This window comes from Strix uralensis, chromosome 13, assembly GCF_047716275.1.
Source record: "Strix uralensis isolate ZFMK-TIS-50842 chromosome 13, bStrUra1, whole genome shotgun sequence".
NCBI lineage: Eukaryota > Metazoa > Chordata > Aves > Strigiformes > Strigidae > Strix > Strix uralensis.
In genome coordinates this window covers 24556107-24570984 of record NC_133984.1, presented here as the reverse complement: position 1 = coordinate 24570984, position 14878 = coordinate 24556107, and the positions used below count along the sequence as shown (strand labels likewise).

At 64.0% G+C, this 14878-nt stretch overlaps 1 protein-coding gene across 2 annotated transcripts; it reads right to left on the bottom strand.

Moving 5' to 3' along the window:
- Positions 1-2306: 2306 nt before the first annotated feature.
- Positions 2307-13918, bottom strand: LOC141949355 (glycine receptor subunit alpha-4-like). Of its 2 annotated transcripts, XM_074882840.1 has the most exons (10): positions 13738-13918; positions 10890-11023; positions 10437-10504; positions 9452-9675; positions 9236-9318; positions 8927-9067; positions 8629-8843; positions 8223-8372; positions 7238-7342; positions 2307-4563 (listed from the first exon to the last, which is right to left on the bottom strand). In XM_074882840.1, the coding sequence occupies exons 1-10, from the start codon at positions 13818-13820 to the stop codon at positions 4276-4278; spliced, it is 1491 nt and encodes a 496-aa protein (XP_074738941.1). In that variant the 5' UTR covers positions 13821-13918; the 3' UTR covers positions 2307-4275. The 2 variants fall into 2 exon arrangements, with proteins under 2 accessions (XP_074738941.1, XP_074738942.1); XM_074882841.1 differs by lacking the exon at positions 7238-7342.
- Between the last annotated feature and the right edge of the window lie 960 nt (positions 13919-14878).

The window sequence follows — 14878 nt, the reverse complement described above, 5'->3', positions numbered from 1 at the left end:
CACCGTGGCATGGCCGGATCCCAGCAGGGCACACTGCCAGTCCAGACCCTGGCACCTTCCTCGTGCCTCGCTTTCCCCATCTGTAAGGAGCAGCCCTGGCCTGCTGAGGGCTGGCTGGCTGACTTTGGAGCTTGATATTTTCTTTAAAAAAAAAATCCATGCCCAGGCAACATGCAAAGGGCGCTGAGCGCTCAGAGCCCTGACAGAGCTGTGGCTGTTCTTGCTGCACTGAACTCCCTTGGCTCCAAACCCGGTGCCCCGAACAGCGTGGGACAGGCTGGCGGTGGGACAGGCTGTCCTGCGGCATTGCTCCGCTCAGGCAGGGTGGTTTGCTAAACCTCTGGCAGTTGCCCCAGGGCAGCTCCAGGCTTCACCTGGTGAAGGATGTGGGGGAGGAAGGGAAGGTTTGGTGCCCCAATGCTGCCATGCACAGTGGCAGAGCTTGGCTCCAGCAGGATCAGGCACCCTGGTTGGTGGAGCGGGGGCCCGGCTAGCATGCCACCGCAGTGCCTGGCCAAGGGCGTGTTTCCTTGGCCCCATGCAGGCACCCCAGGGAGCCCTTGGGGCTGGCGAGAGGCCGTGCTGCCCCAAACCTCTGTGTGGCTGTGGCCGCCCAGCCCTGGCTATGCTGTTGGCAGGCTGTTGGGAAGCTGGCCGTGCTGATGAGGCTCATTTTACTGTCTGGGAGTCCTGTTAGCCTGGTGTAACTCCATTAACTTCCATTTAAACCAGCAATTAACTTGGCCATGGCTGTTGGTTCTGTGCCCACAGCTGCTTCCCGGGGATATGTCCTGCAATGCACAGCCTTGGGCAGGAAATGGAAAATTGACTCTGTCGAAGGCTGAGGGCTTTGCTGGGGGATGGAAGCACCTGGGCTGGCCCCTGGCTGTGCTGCGACAGGTAGGAGGGCACAGGGCTCAGCACTCCCATCTTGGGCACTGCAGCTGTCCCCAAGATGTGAGGGACTCACTGAAGGTGTCCTGGAGGGCAGTGACAGCCCTGCAGCTATGTGGGTGTCCCAGCATCTCCCAGTCCAAACTGGGCTGCTGAGAGGACCAGGGGCAGGGGCTGAGTGCTGCTCCTGACCATGAAACTGCTCCCGGGTTCAGCCGAACCACAAGGGCTTGCAGGGCCGTGGGGCAGCGCTCTCCTCATGCCTTTGCTAGCACGATGCCAGCAGTGAGGCTCCCCCGCCTCGCCGCGACCAGCGCATGGGACCCAGGGGCTTTAGCTTAGGAAGGATGTGTTGGGTTTTTACCATTTTAATTTTTGGGGGATGCACCAGTTCCTGGAGCCGAGTGGCTTAGAGCTGACTGCAGTGTTTATCTCTGAACAGATGCTGGGTGCCCAGACCTGAAGTTCGGCAAGGGAGGGAAAGGAGAACAGGGAGTGAAGAAACCGGGCGTACCACACTGTGTGAAACGGCTCCCGGCTCTCCCCTTGGCCGCATCCTCTCTCGGTTTGGGGTGGGGGCAGGAGCCAAACTCGGTTTGGTTTGTCCCATCTAAAGAACAACCCCAGCTCCAAATCGGCATGGGTGCACCTCGCTTTCTCTCCTTCCCACCGCAGAAGACCCCGACGGGGCGGGCGGGTGATGGGGCTGCGAGGTACCAACAGAGCCGGTCTGTGAAACTTGGCCAGGAGGACAGAGGGAGATTGATGTTTGCTTGGGTGCTCGGCCCTCAGCTGCGGGCTCTGCCTGCCCCTGCGCCAGCTGGGGACAAAAGCGCTGGCCCCGGATGGCACTGCAGGGCTGGCGTAAGCCCCCCAGGACAGCTGGCAGCTCTGTAAGGCTGGCGCCCGCCCAGCAAGCCAGTGCAAAGGGGCCGCGCAGGGAGGCTCGCCCGTCGGAACGCTCGCCCATGTTGGGGTGTCTGAGCTCCAGCGCTGAGCCGAAGCCCCCCCCCACCCCGGCCCCACATTTGCACCATCTTGGGTCCTGTCCCCTGGCCAAGCCTCATGGGATGGAAGGGAGCTGGGGTGACCACAGGGAGCACCCCACAGAGCTGGCAGGAGGAGGAGAGTGATGGGGTTTGGGACTGGGAGCTCACGGGGGGGGTGGGGGCTCCTGCCCAACCCTGCTGGCATCTCCCACGTGGAAGATAAAACCCGATAGTCACCACCAATTAAGTCAGAAAAATCACCCATGGAGGTAACGATGTCTGGGTGTAAGTGCACATCAGGGCTCCTGTCCCTACAGGACTGTTGTGCCATTGTCCTCATGTCCCTCCCACATGCGGGGGCCCCCGCCAGGAGCTGGGGCTGGCCGCAGAGTCCTTAGCAGAGACAAACTCCCAGCACACCACTGAAAATCCCAGAAAGGCTTTATTTGCGTCGGAAGATTGCTGCTGTTTAAAAACCCACCGCTGCTAGAGGGTGGCTTGGCCGCCCAGCGCCTGCAGGTGCTGGCACCGCCCCATTCAGCGCTGCCTCGGGGTGCCGGGCGAGACGAGGTGCACCCCTCCTCTGCCTCCAAAGGGGGCCTCCCCAAAAACAAGAGTTGAAAGCCTAGCCTGGGCAGACGTTGGGGCCCCACAGGGACCCCTGCAATGGGGAAGGCATGCACAGCGCTGGGTCCCGGGTGTGGCCTCGGCTGGTTCTCCTTCACTTGCCCAACCTGTGAAATGGGTGCGTGCAGCTGAGCGCTCTGTAGGGTTCGGGGGGCTGGGGAGGGGACGGGGGGTGCAGGGCTTTGTTCCTGGTGAGTCGTGCGAGGGAGAGGGTCATGCCTGCCTGAGGAGCTGGGCCGGGGGCTGCGGTGGGGGTGTCTGCCTGGGTCTGGCTTCAGCAGGCAGCGCTAACCTCCTGCCCTGCAGAGTCCCTTTTGCCATCACCGGTGAGTAACCGGGGCCCTTGCTGTGCCATGGTGGCACCACAGCCTCCAAGGAAAGGGGAAAATCCTATTTCCATCCTGCCCTGCCTGGAAGACCCTGGGCCCTTTCCTGCACCTGGGGCCGTGGGGGGACAGACCACACCGGGCTGAGCCCCCCTGGGCTGGCTGTGAGCAGGGGGAAAGGAGAGCATCAACACATTTCTCTCTGTAGCACCTACATAAACATCACCTACTGCTTTTATTTCCTGCTAAGCGTGGAGGATATCCAGGTCTGGGGGGCTGGAAGTCTTGCTGAGCTTGTCCTTTGAGGTTTCAGACGCTCTCCTCTCCCGTGGAGGAGCAGCAGGTGTGAACCTGCTTGGGGACACCACGTGTGGGTGACAGGGTGAGGGGAAAGCTGGGGAACGGGGCAGTTTTCACCTCCGGCTCTCTGCTGGCACTGTGGGGCCATGGGAATGCAGCAGTCTGGGGATGCCACCACTCACTCTGCTCCTCTGAAGGGACCGGCCAAGCTGCCCCCACTACTTTCATCCCAAAAAATCTCCCTCGGAAGATGGGCCCTACCTGCAGGTAGTGCAGTGCCAGCTCCCCATGCCAAGCGGCTCCTGCCTGCCACTGTCTGTGCCCCTTCACTGTCAGCAGGACCGGCCTTGCCTGCTGCCTGCCCCAGAGCTGGCGTTTCCTTGGAGGAAAGAAGCCTCCTGCCCAGCATCCCTGCCATAGTCCTGCCTGCAGCTGCGGGCATGACGGGCAGCTCTGGGCTCTTGCAGGGAGGGAAGCATCCCTGACCCACTGCTCTGCTCTGCGTTGGAGCTGGCTGGGGGCTGCAGGGCCCCCTCTGTTGCTGGGCTGGGGTCTATGGGGCCATAGCGGCACCCCACGCAGTCTGGGTGCAGGCAGGGGTGCTGCCTGCTGTTTCCTGCAACAGAGCTCCAGGCCAGGGGAAGAGAGAGGACAGCAGCCTCTCACCTGCGTGCTCGTAGCCCACAGCTCAGCGATGCAGCCCAGAGAAGCAGCAGCCTGACACGGAAGGTGCAGAGAGGCGGAGGGTGTTTGGCTGGAAGGTGGTATTCCCTGGCCACCGGCTGTGCAGCATATCTGGGTACCAGGAGCTCCCCTGTGCCCTGGCAGCGCAGCATCCCTGGGTACTTGGGGCTCCGCCAGCAGCGCAGCATCCCTGGTACCCAGGGGTGACACCATGCAGGAGGCAGGAGGGGCCCCTCTCTCCAGCTGACCACGGGGATCTGAGGTTGCTGCTCCCCCACCTTGGTGCCCTGGCATCCAAAGGGACATGGGGGCTGCCACATGTCCAGGCTCCGAGGCCCAGCCCAGCTGTGCCACTGCTAAAGGACAGAGGGAAACAAAACGTGGTTCTGGCTGAGCTCGTGGTGCTGGGCGCCCTGGGGGGGTCAGACCAAGAGGCAGTCATGCTTTTCCAGGCCTCAGGGCACCGAGTGGATGTCCTCCGTGCGCAGCACTTTGTAGATGACCCAGTACAAGATATTGAAGATCAGGAAGGTGAAGGGGAAGACGGCTCGGGAGATGGTGTCGATGCGTTTGGCCCGGTCGCTGTAGCACCTGCGGAGGCTCTCCCCTTCCCGCAGCAGCATGCCGGCTGGAGGGGTGCTGTAGATGCCGGGGCCCTCCCCAGCCCTGTCCTTCGGCTGCAGGCAGTGGCCCAGCCCGTAGCCTCGCAAGTAGAAGCGGCTCTCACGGACAAGCTCTTCCTCCTGGCGAAGGGAAAGGCTGTCAGCCAAGGCATCCCATGGGCGCTGATACTGCAGGGCGAGCAGGCTTTTGTGGCCACGTGTCCTATACACCCCCCCACTGGGCGATACGGTCCTGTAAGTGTCCAGCGCAAGGCTAGGTGCTTTTTGAGAAAGCCCAAAGCATGCAGGCAAAAGCACGGGGCTGGCAGGCTGCAGATGGAGGCAGGCAGCGGTGTGCACTGACCGACTGCCTTGTCATCCAGCAGTGTTTTAAGGGTGCATCCAAGGGCAACCCCGACGCTGGCAGGTCAACACTGATCCCCCTCCGGCCTCCTTCCAGCTCTGGCTTGGGGGCTTGGGCAGCCCGGCTCTCTGGCAGCTGGGGGGACGGGGGTGAATTAGGGCAGGGGGAGATGGGCACATGGGGGTGCAGGGCACAGGGGTGCAGGGTGCACTGGGGTGCAGAGCACATAGGGGTGTAGGGAGCTTGGGGGTGCGGAGGGCTTAGGGGCACAGGCACTGCTCCGCAGCCGTGTTTGCTGCAGGGTGGAAGCGTGTCTGTGACTGAATAGGAGGAGGTAGGCAGCTTGCTGGGGCAGAGCTGGGCAGGGATGCAGGAACCCGGCTACTATCAGGGCTTGCAGGGCCTCCCAGTCCCTCCAAGGCCCCAGAGCTCTGTTTCTCCCCACAGATGCTTGGCAGAAGCTGCCTGATGCAGCAGAGGAGGGAGGCAAAGAGAGCTGGACTCCTTGCTGGTCTCTCTGCCCTTGCTCACCCCATCTGCCCCCAGGCTGGCAGGGAGGGCAGCGTGTCCATGGGGCTGCGTGCCCATGAGCAAGCCTGCAAAACTGCCGTGAGAGCCGCGTGCCTGCCCTCACCTGCGGGTTGCAGCCCACTGCCATCGTTCACAGCACAGCCCTGCTCGCCTCGTGGCCCCTCCGGTGCCGGCCAGCGGTGCCCCCGCTCCTCCCCACCGACAGCTGCACATCATTAGTGACTTGCCTCATCCTGCTCTTTTATCCTTGGGGGGGTTGTGGGTCAAAGATCTGGTGAGGGACCAGCTTGCATGCCTGGGCTGCACGTCTGCCTTCTTGCTGAGCCCCTGGGCCACTCATATGGTCTCTGTGGCTCATACCCCCTCTCTCCCACCGGTGCCATATCTGGCTGCAGTGAGTCTCTGCTCCCAGGGCGTGCTGCCGGCCAGCCCCTCGCCTCGCGCCGTGCCCACATGCAGCCCCGCTGCCGTATCCCAAATGCCATCTCTCACTGGCCCTGCCCTCCAAACCACGGAGAGCAGCCTCCTCGCTGAGGTCAGCCTGCACAGGTGCTCAGCCGGCAAGGGGGCTCTCATGCGGAGAGCTTGCGCCCTGGCATCTTTATTTAACTCAGCAATCTGCCGGATAAGCAAGATTTCTCAGTGGGAGAGCAGCAGCTCAAATTGCTGAGATTAGTTCTCATTTGCAGTGGAGTTTTATTCCCCTGTCCCAGGCTGAGCGCTTGTGGCCATCCCTGGGGACGCAGTGTTGGGGAGCTGGGGTGCCCTTCGGGGGGGGGCAGCAGCAATGCCCTCACCCCAGGGAGCCAGCAGGCCCAGCCAGGGTGTTTGGGGGAGGAAATGGCAGTGCAGGTCCTCCCAGCTGGGTCCCTTTGGGCTGGGACAACCCCGGGCACTTACTGGGGGCCAAGGTTGGGTGCAGGGAGCTCCCTGGGTTGGGCTTTGCGGGGTCTGTGGGAGGGATATGCCGTCGGGCAGGTGCACCTGGGCTGTGCTGCATCAGGCAGTTCTGGCACGGGAGCTGTGGGCAGTGGGGCTCTGCTCCCGTCTCTGACCAAGGAGCAACCGGGATGCTCCTGCCTGCACCCAGTGCCTTGCCAGTGGCACCCTGGTGTGGCTCTGCAGCCTCCACCTCAGGGCAGCTGCACATTGGCCTGTTTTAAGCCGGTAGATGGTTCCTGGGTTCGGCAGAGCTGTCAGGGCTCCCTGCCCGGTTTGGGTGGGTGTTCATCTCCAGGAGTCAGTGCTCAGGGGGTGCGAAAGGCAGGGAGCAAGGGAGCGTGCTGGGGAGAGCTGGGAAGCCTCCCCTGGCATTCAAGGGCTGATGATGGCGAGGGGAGGCTCAGGGCAGCCTGGCTGGGCGGGGAGACAAGGATATACCAGGCTTGATCTCCTCCCTGGAGCTGCGGTCGCCCCCCCAGCATCACTCTGCCAGCCTGGGAGCCTGCCCTGCCCCGCAAAGCACCCGTGTGCCCTGCGCTGGAATTCCTGCACGCAGCCGCCAGTGCCTCAAAGCTGCCTGCGCCGGGAAAGCCAGGCAGGCAGAGCCCTCAGCCTGCCAGAGGTGTGGGCACGGCCTGGGGAGCTGGGCAGCAGCCCAGGAGTGGCCATCTGTCCGCCCCAGCAACACACCCCCAGCAAAGGGGGCTGCGCTGATCCTGCTTTACAGAAGGGGAAACTGAGGCACGGTGCAGGGGTGTCTGCTCCATTCCCATCCCTCTCAAATCTCTTTTCAGCCCAAGGAGTGGCAGCTCCATCTTGCGGACACGTGCCCTGTGCCAATCACTGCCCTGCCTCTTCCACAGACCCTTGGTGGCCCTCGGGGCCAGCTCCTGGGGGGCTTGTTTTGAGGGAGGGAGGGTGAGGCTGGCCAGGGTCACACTGCACTGCACAGGGGGCTGCCGGAGGGTCGTGCTTTACCCGGGAGCTGGAGAGCTGCGAGAGCGTCGCGTAGGTGTGCTCGCCGCTGTGCCGGCCGCTCAGCTGCCGCAGGGACTCCAGGCTGGCCGTCCCGCTGCTCAGGCCCTTTTGGCATCCGACAGTGCGCACCAAACAGAAACAGGACAGCGGGTGACCGATGGCTCTGCCCCGACCCCAGGGATCTGGGCACCGGGATGGGGACGGCAGGGGATGGGGGGCTCCACGTGGTGGGGGAAAAGCCCCCCAGCAGTGCCTGGGCACTGGGATCCATCTTCAGCACGTGCCGAAGAGATTTGGCTGCCCAGGGGAGCCTGTGTGCTGTGTCTGTGTACTCATGCTCTCCACGGAGGTCTGGTGCCTCGTGGTGTGCTTACGGCAAGGAAGTGAGAGTAGGGCAGCCATGTGCCTCCCCCAAGCATCTCGCAGGCCTGATGCCTGCGCCGAGGGGCTGACGGAGGGGAGGGTTGTCCCACAAGCGTGGGACCCTGCCTCTCCAGGCCCTGCTGCACTCCCATCTGCAGCCCAGTCCCTGTCTCTGGGTGTCACCACGTCCCTTTGGTGCTCCCCCGCGCTGATGCAGCAGTGAGCCCCTGTCACCACTGTGGCACAGCGAGGAGCCCAGGTTTGGGGTGGCAGGTAAGGGGAAAAGCCATTTCCCCCACCCTTGCTGTTTATTTTTCTGCTTTTTTAGAGGAAGCAGAGCCTGAGGATATCCTGCCAGGAGGACAACAACATTCTGGGTGTTTGTGCTGGCAGGGCCTGGGGCACCCATGGGTGCTGTGCACTGTGCTGCTCGGGCAGGCAGAAGGACTGAGATGCCCTGATGTGCCGGAGGGGCTGGCCGCAAGCCCCAGGCAGTGCGACACAGCCCAGTGCCGAGCCCTGCCCCGGCAGCTGCTGAGGAACTGGCCCTGCAGCCCTGGGGTGTCCTCTTGGTGGCTAAGAACAGGCAGATGTCATGACAGCAGTGACGGGAGGGACTCACCATCCTCTGCCGTCGCTGGCGCCGGCGCAGGCGCATGAACTCCTTGTGCTGGCGGGAGACGAAGTTGACTGTTGCGTACTCCAACAGGGCGGCAAAGACAAAGAGCAGGCACACCGCCATCCAGATGTCAATGGCCTTCACGTAGGACACCTGTGAGGCCAAGAGGGGGCTCAGGGACCTGTTTCCCCCCACCTCGCTCATCCCCCCCAACTGCCAGTGTCACCTGAGGAGCACAGGAGCCCTCTCAGCTGGGACACAGGGGCCTGAGCTGACCCAGCGAGCAGGGCCATGTTCCCCCTCGGCACACGCGGTGCCCCCGTTGGCAAAGCTCCGGAGCCAGCAGTGGGCACCCTGGGTGCCCCGGGCAGGCTGCAGCGTGGGGGGCCGGCATGGAGCTCACACTGACCTTGGGCAGGGAGGCACGGGAGCCAGCGCTCTGTGTGGTCATGGTGAGCACAGTGGTGATGCCCAGACCCACCCGGGCCGGTGCCGCGTCCATATTGATCCAGAAAGACACCCAGGAGAGGATGACGATGAGCAGGCTGGGGATGTACATCTGGATCAGGTAGTAACCCATCTGCCTCTCCAGGTGGAACTTCACCTCGATGCAGGTGAACTTGCCTGCGGGGAAAGATGGCCCTGATGGGCAAAAGGGACCCCCGGGCCATGGCAGGGGGGTGGCAGCGGGTCCCTGGGGTGCTCACCTGTGTTGTAGTACTTGGTGCAATAGCCCAGGTCCTTTTCATCCTTGAGGATGAACTGTGGGAGCGTCAAGCCCTCTGCCACCTGCACGGCCTCCTGCTCCTCCAGCCACTCGAAGATGAGGTCATTCATGGTGTAGCCAACTGGAGGGGATGGAGGGAGCCATGGGGCGGGGTGGGACATGCTCATTGCCCCCAGAAGCAGGGAAATGTCAGCCTTTGTGATGGGATCATATGGGATGGGATGGGATGGGATGGGATGGGATGGGATGGGGAGGATGAAGCACAGCTTGAACCCCCCTAGGTACTCACAGCTCTCCAGCTGCATGGTGCATGTCTGGATGTCCATGGGGAAGTTCTTGAGGTCCATGGGGCAGGACAGGATCAGCGTCAGCCTGGAAGAGGCAAATGAAAGGAGGGGGTTGCTTAGGGCTGGGGCTGTTGGTGGTGGGGAAAGCTGTCCCACAGAAGGTGAGAGGAAAGCTTCACCTCCCCCTTGGGCACTGCACCAGAGGAGAAGGGTTCTACCTAATGCTGTATAGCACGTTGCCGTTCTTGAAGATGCGCAGCAGCTTGTTGTCAGTGGTGACCTCATGGAAATTGGCCCCTTTCTCGTTGGCAAAGAACAAGTCTGGCTTCCAGATGGAGTCGAGCATGGAGGGGTCGAGGTCAAGGGAGTCGTCGGGGTACTCGCGATAAGCCAGGCGGGGGTCGTTCCACTGCTGCCGCAGGAAGACGTTCACCCGGTAGTCCTGGGGTAGAGGGCACAGCGTCAGCCAGGAGCACCCCACAGTGCCCAGGGAGAGGAGGAGGAGGAAAAGATGGAGGAGGAAGAAGAGACAGAGGACAAGGTGGAAGGGGGTCTCTCAGTTGAGGCTCAGCCCTGCAGGTGCTGCCTGCCTGACACTAACCATGCACAGAGCAGGGGCAGCTCAGGAGCCTTCCCACACCCTTGGCAGCCAGGGGAAATTAAAAAGCCAAAGCCACAGCAGCTGAGAGGAGAAGGACCAGGAGCTGCTGCCTGCAGCATTCCTCGCAGGGCTCTGTGGCCCTATGGGAGGTTGATGTGATGATTGATGGTATTAAGGTTTTGCAGCAGCACAGATAGGGAATTTTTAGCCCTGGGACTTCCTCAGAGGAGTTCCTCATGCACCTGAGGAGGCTGAGGATGGCGGGGACACAGAGCTCGCTTGTGTTGTGTGGCACCAGCCGAGCCTGTGAACAGCAGGGAGCTACCGCTGGCTGCCTCGCTCCGACCCTTCAGGGTGTTTCTCCCAGCTCAGGCGTGAGGAATGTGTCCCACACAGCCAAGCTCCGATTAACTGATCCCAGAAAAGCCGCAGCCATTTGCTATGGCTCTGCATGTCTCCTCTGCGTGCCAGGCCCAGCCCTGGAGAAGGACTCACAGGACCCCCGTCAGCATGGCCGTGGGCTCAGGCACTCTGTACGCTCGCTGGCAGAGCCAGCCCCAAGGCAGCGGGAGAGGAGCCCATCACTCTGGCAAAACCCTCACCATGGTGGTCTCGGTGACGGAGCCGAAGCTGTTGATGAAGATGTTGCACGTCACGTTGACAGGCGGACCTGGAAAACAGCGTGAAGCCTCCTCTCGTCGCTGGTCAGGGAGACACGTGGGCCACACAGGCACATGTGGGGACGCCGCCTCCCGCACGCGCTGCGCGGATGAGTGCACACCAACACCCCCCTGACTGCTGGGGTCACCCCACGGCGGGTCAGGGTGAACCCCAGCACACCCCGCACGCACGGCAGCTGCCCGCGCTGCCAGGCAAAGCAGGCGCACGTGGGGTGGTTGTGATCACAGGAGCTGCCGGACGCTGGGGAGGGTGTTGGGATGGAGGGACTTGGGTCAGAGTCCTGCCCCCAGACCCATACCTGCTCGTTCCCTGGTTTGGGGCAGACATAAGCGTGGGGTGCTGCCAGGTTTGGGAGCCTCACATCCTCCCCTTACCTTTGAAGTTGGGTCGAATCCGGGCATCATACCCCGACGTTCGTCCCATAAGCTTGTCCAGGAAATCAGAGGGTGACATGGGCTGGGGCGAGCTTCGGGAAGTAGCTTTAATCTCCTCCCGCCCTGAGACCAGCCTGCGGGGCAGAGGAGGCACGTTAGCTGCCTGACAGCAGCACCCGAGTGTGCAGGCGCATTTTGGCACCCTGTGGGGAAGCAGCTGTGCCTGCGCTCCAGCACCAAGTCAGCGGCTGACCCCGGGACCCCTCCCTCCTCCTGCTCTGATGCCGGCAGCTTCCCCCCTCGCCTGCCACAGCTTGAGCGCTGCGTGCCCGTGTTTTACCTGTGTCCCTGCCAGCAAAGCCCCTGCCCGCCGTGTCCCCTGGCATGGCGTTTGGGCCTGGGTGCCTCCCAGCTCCTGCGGTGTGGTGGGGATGGGGTGCAGAGCTCTATGGCCTTGTGCATGGCAGCCAGGCTCTGTGCCAGTGCTGGAGGGGGAAAGTGGGACGGGAGGGTCCCACCTGGGTTCAACAGCCAGACCCAGCTTGAGCTGCTGAGCAAACATCCGTATGCTGCCTGGCTCGGGGGGCCTGGGGGACACCACACCCGAGCCATGAGCTGGCCTGGCGTGAGTGAGGAGGTGCCCAGGAGCACAGCTGGGGCTGTGACACCTTGCCAGAGGCCCAGATGATGTGGCAGGAGAGGAGCAGCAAGGCCCACCTCTGCACTGGCTGTGGCACGGAGCTGACATGAGTTCTCCCACGCAGCGCTCCCAACGATGATGGAGACTTATTGAAACTGACCTTGGAGGGGATATTTTTGTGAACACATCTTAGCCTGCCAGTTTCTCTCCTTCCGTCAGTCTATAATGATCATTTCAAGGAACAATGCGAGACAGTTGCTCACCACATTGCCAGGCATGTGGCTGTGATGGAGAGGAATTAGCCGCAGACCTCCGGACACAAAGGGAGCTTTGAGCGCGCTGCTGGTGCTGCTGCACGCTGCCTCATAACTCCGTCAGGTCCATGTCCACTCCTGCTCGGAGCTACAACCTCTTTATCACAATCAGAGGATGATGCTGGGAGCTGGGACCCCCTGGAGTCTTTGTTCCTACCTCCTTGCTCCTACCAACACACTTTGTTCCTACCTCCTCTCAGGGGAGTGGGATTCATCCTGGAGGGGCTTATGTGCACCCTTGCCAGCTAGAAATGGCCACAATGGCCACCTCAAAATGATCCAGATAGGCAGGTTTTCCCTTAATTGGTGACGGGCAGCAGAGCACATCTGAGACTGGTCCTGACCAAGAGCGAAAGGCTGGGAGAAATTGCCCCTCCAGGAGCTGCATGGAAAGGTGAGCCTTTGGGAGGAGGGCTGCAAGAGGCCAGGGTAGCAAGGAGTTAAGTCAGGCCTCTGCCTGCCACATAGCTGTGACCCATGTCCTCCTCGGCTGGAGAGGAGGATGAGGGTTCTCCCCTGGAGCATGTGGGAGGAAGGCTCCCTTGGCACGAAGCAGCTGCCTCCTTGAAGAGGCTCAGCTAACTGGCCGAGCAGCTGCAAATCTGCAGCCCCAGGGATGCTCGGACCTTGGGGACTGCAGCGGGTGCAGAAAGGACCCGGGTACAGCCACCTCCAGCAGCAGCACTGGCACCACGCTGGCACACAGTCCCTGGCACAGCCCCTGCGGCCTGGCTCTTCTCAAGGTTTGGCTGCAGCACCCCTAGTTCGGGCACTGGCTGCCCCGGGGGACTCTGCCACTAACCTGACCCAGGCACTGGGGGGCTGAGCACCTCTGTGAAGCGAGGGGATGACGGGGCTGGAAAGTGCTCGCGTCCGCCTAAAAATGCCACCCTGAGACAAGCAGTTTCCGCATGTGAAGCAATGACATTTTGATACGATTTCCCCCCTCCCCACCACAAATGCTGCTGTTCCCCCCTGCGCTGCTCCCAGTGGTGGGAGGCGGGGTGGGGGCAGCGAGCAGGCTCAGCCCGGGGGCTCTGCAGCCTCCTGACCCCTCCCTGCCTGGTCTGCTCTCCCCTGCACCCCGCCTTGTCCCACGTAGCACCCAAGGTGGCCAGAGAGGGAAAAAGGGACCTGGGGGCTTTGGATTTTCTACCCAAGTGGGCCAAGAGTTGTTCCTGCACCCATGGGACCTGAGGCACCCACTGGCCTGGGTGACTGGCTGAGTCAGGGGCTGTCCTGAGACCCCCAAACACCCTGAGCCAGGATTGGGTCTGGGCATTGCAGGGGATTTGCGGCCCTGGAGAAAGAGCTGCCGGGGCCATCACCTGGCTCAGCTGGCCCCTACTCCCACTGTGGCAAGCGTCCCCAGCTGGCCTGGGGCCAGGGGGACCATCGCGGACCCAGCACTGGGACCGGGACCGCTGAGGACAGGCAGAGCCCCGCTGTGTGCGGCTGGGCGGGAGGGGGAAGGTCTGGTGGGTCCCCGGGCTGCTGGGTCGGGGTTCTGGGAAATGAGGGGGGTGAGGCCAGGTTTGGGGGAGCTCCGGCAGCCTGTGGGGAGGTCCGGCTTGGGGCTGGGGGGGGAGCAGAGCAGCCCCTGGAGAGAGAGGTCGGGATGGGGGCGGGGGGGGGCGGGTCGGGTCCCGGGGCTCCTCCGGGTTCGGGGTGGGGGGGTGTGGGGTGTGCCCGGGTCCCGCAGGAGAGATCCGTCTCCGAGAGGCGGGGATGCCCGGGTCCCGGCGGGGAAAGGTGGCTCTCGGGGGATGGGGGCCCGGACGCGGGGATGCCGGGGGAGCGGCGCGGAGGGCAGTGGCCCCCGCAGCCCCACGGCCCGCGAGCGGGGCCCGCCCCGCCGGACGCGCAGCGCCGAGCACCCGCGCCGTGCGCTCACCTGAGCGGGCCGCGCCGGGGCAGGAGGCAGCCGAGGAGGAGGAGGAGGAGGAAGGCGAGGGCGCCAGCCCGGAGCGCGCCCATCCCGCCGCAGCCCGCAGCCCCGCCGCCCCGGGCGCACGGGCATGACCCGGCCGGCGGCGGCGGCGCCCCCGCTCCCGCTCCCGCCGCACCGGGGCCGCTGCCGCCGCCGCTGCCGCCGCCCCCCGCCCGGTCCCGCTCCTCATAGTCCGGGCGAGCGGGAGCCCGCCGCGGGGTGGGCGCCGGCCGGCTGCGGGCCCCGGGAGCCGGGCGGAGCCTCGCCCGCCGCGGCGGGGAGGAGGCGGGCACGGCGGTGGGGGGCTCCCCGCAGCCGTACCCGCCTCCTCACCGCCGCCCCGGGGACCTCTGCCGCCCCGTCGGGGCTGTCCTGGCGCCCACGTCCCCCGCGGGGGCTGCTCGGCGCGGGGCGGCAGGGCCCTGTCCCCGTGCTGGGGGAGGGAGGCGGCTCCCGCGGGGGTCTGCGAGGGGCCGGGGACGCGCCGGGGCTGGGGGATGCGCTGGGTCCAGGGCTGCGCCGGGGCTGGGGGATGCGGCAGGGCTGAGGCTGGGCGGGGGTCAGGGGATGTGCGGGGCTGGGGGTTGCCCCGGGGACGAGAAATGTGCCGGAGTCAGGGGATGCGCGGGGCTGGGGGATGCCCTGGAGGTACCGCGCGGCTGAGCGGGAGGGGGCGGCTGGGAATAGCCGGGCTCCCTGCTCCCTCTGCCTGGCCTGGCAGTGCCTACCCCGGGGCTACAGTTTAGGCCCGGCCCGCGGGTTGCCCGGGCCACAGAGCCCGGAGGGCTCAGCCCTCCTGCTGGGCTCCCTGGGCTTGTCCTTCCCCGGGGCTCAGCGGATGGGCAGCCCCGTCCCTCCTCAGGGACAGGTGAGCTCCTTGGAGAAGGCAAGATGGACGGTCGTGTCTGCATGATGCGGGGAGCTGCAGAGGCTGCCAGGGAGAGGGAAACCGAGTCAGAGGGAGGGGAGCTGCTTGTTAACTAGGGCGGCACAGGCAGGGCTGGGGGTCGGGCTGCTCAGCTGCCTCTGCCCTGTTCCCTGGGGCCACCCGGCCGAGCCACAGAGTCGCCTTTGGTCCTAGGCAATCTGTGATTAATTTATGAGA

Excerpts from the sequence above, each read along its gene's own strand:
- LOC141949355 (XM_074882840.1), bottom strand. The coding sequence starts at position 13,820 with ATGGGCGCGCTCCGGGCTGGCGCCCTCGCCTTCCTCCTCCTCCTCCTC. Across the intron at positions 9,676-10,436 it reads CCGTCACCGAGACCACCATG|GACTACCGGGTGAACGTCTT; the intron begins GTGAGGGTTTTG and ends CCTCTACCCCAG. Across the intron at positions 8,373-8,628 it reads CCCGTGCCTCCCTGCCCAAG|GTGTCCTACGTGAAGGCCAT; the intron begins GTCAGTGTGAGC and ends TTGGCCTCACAG.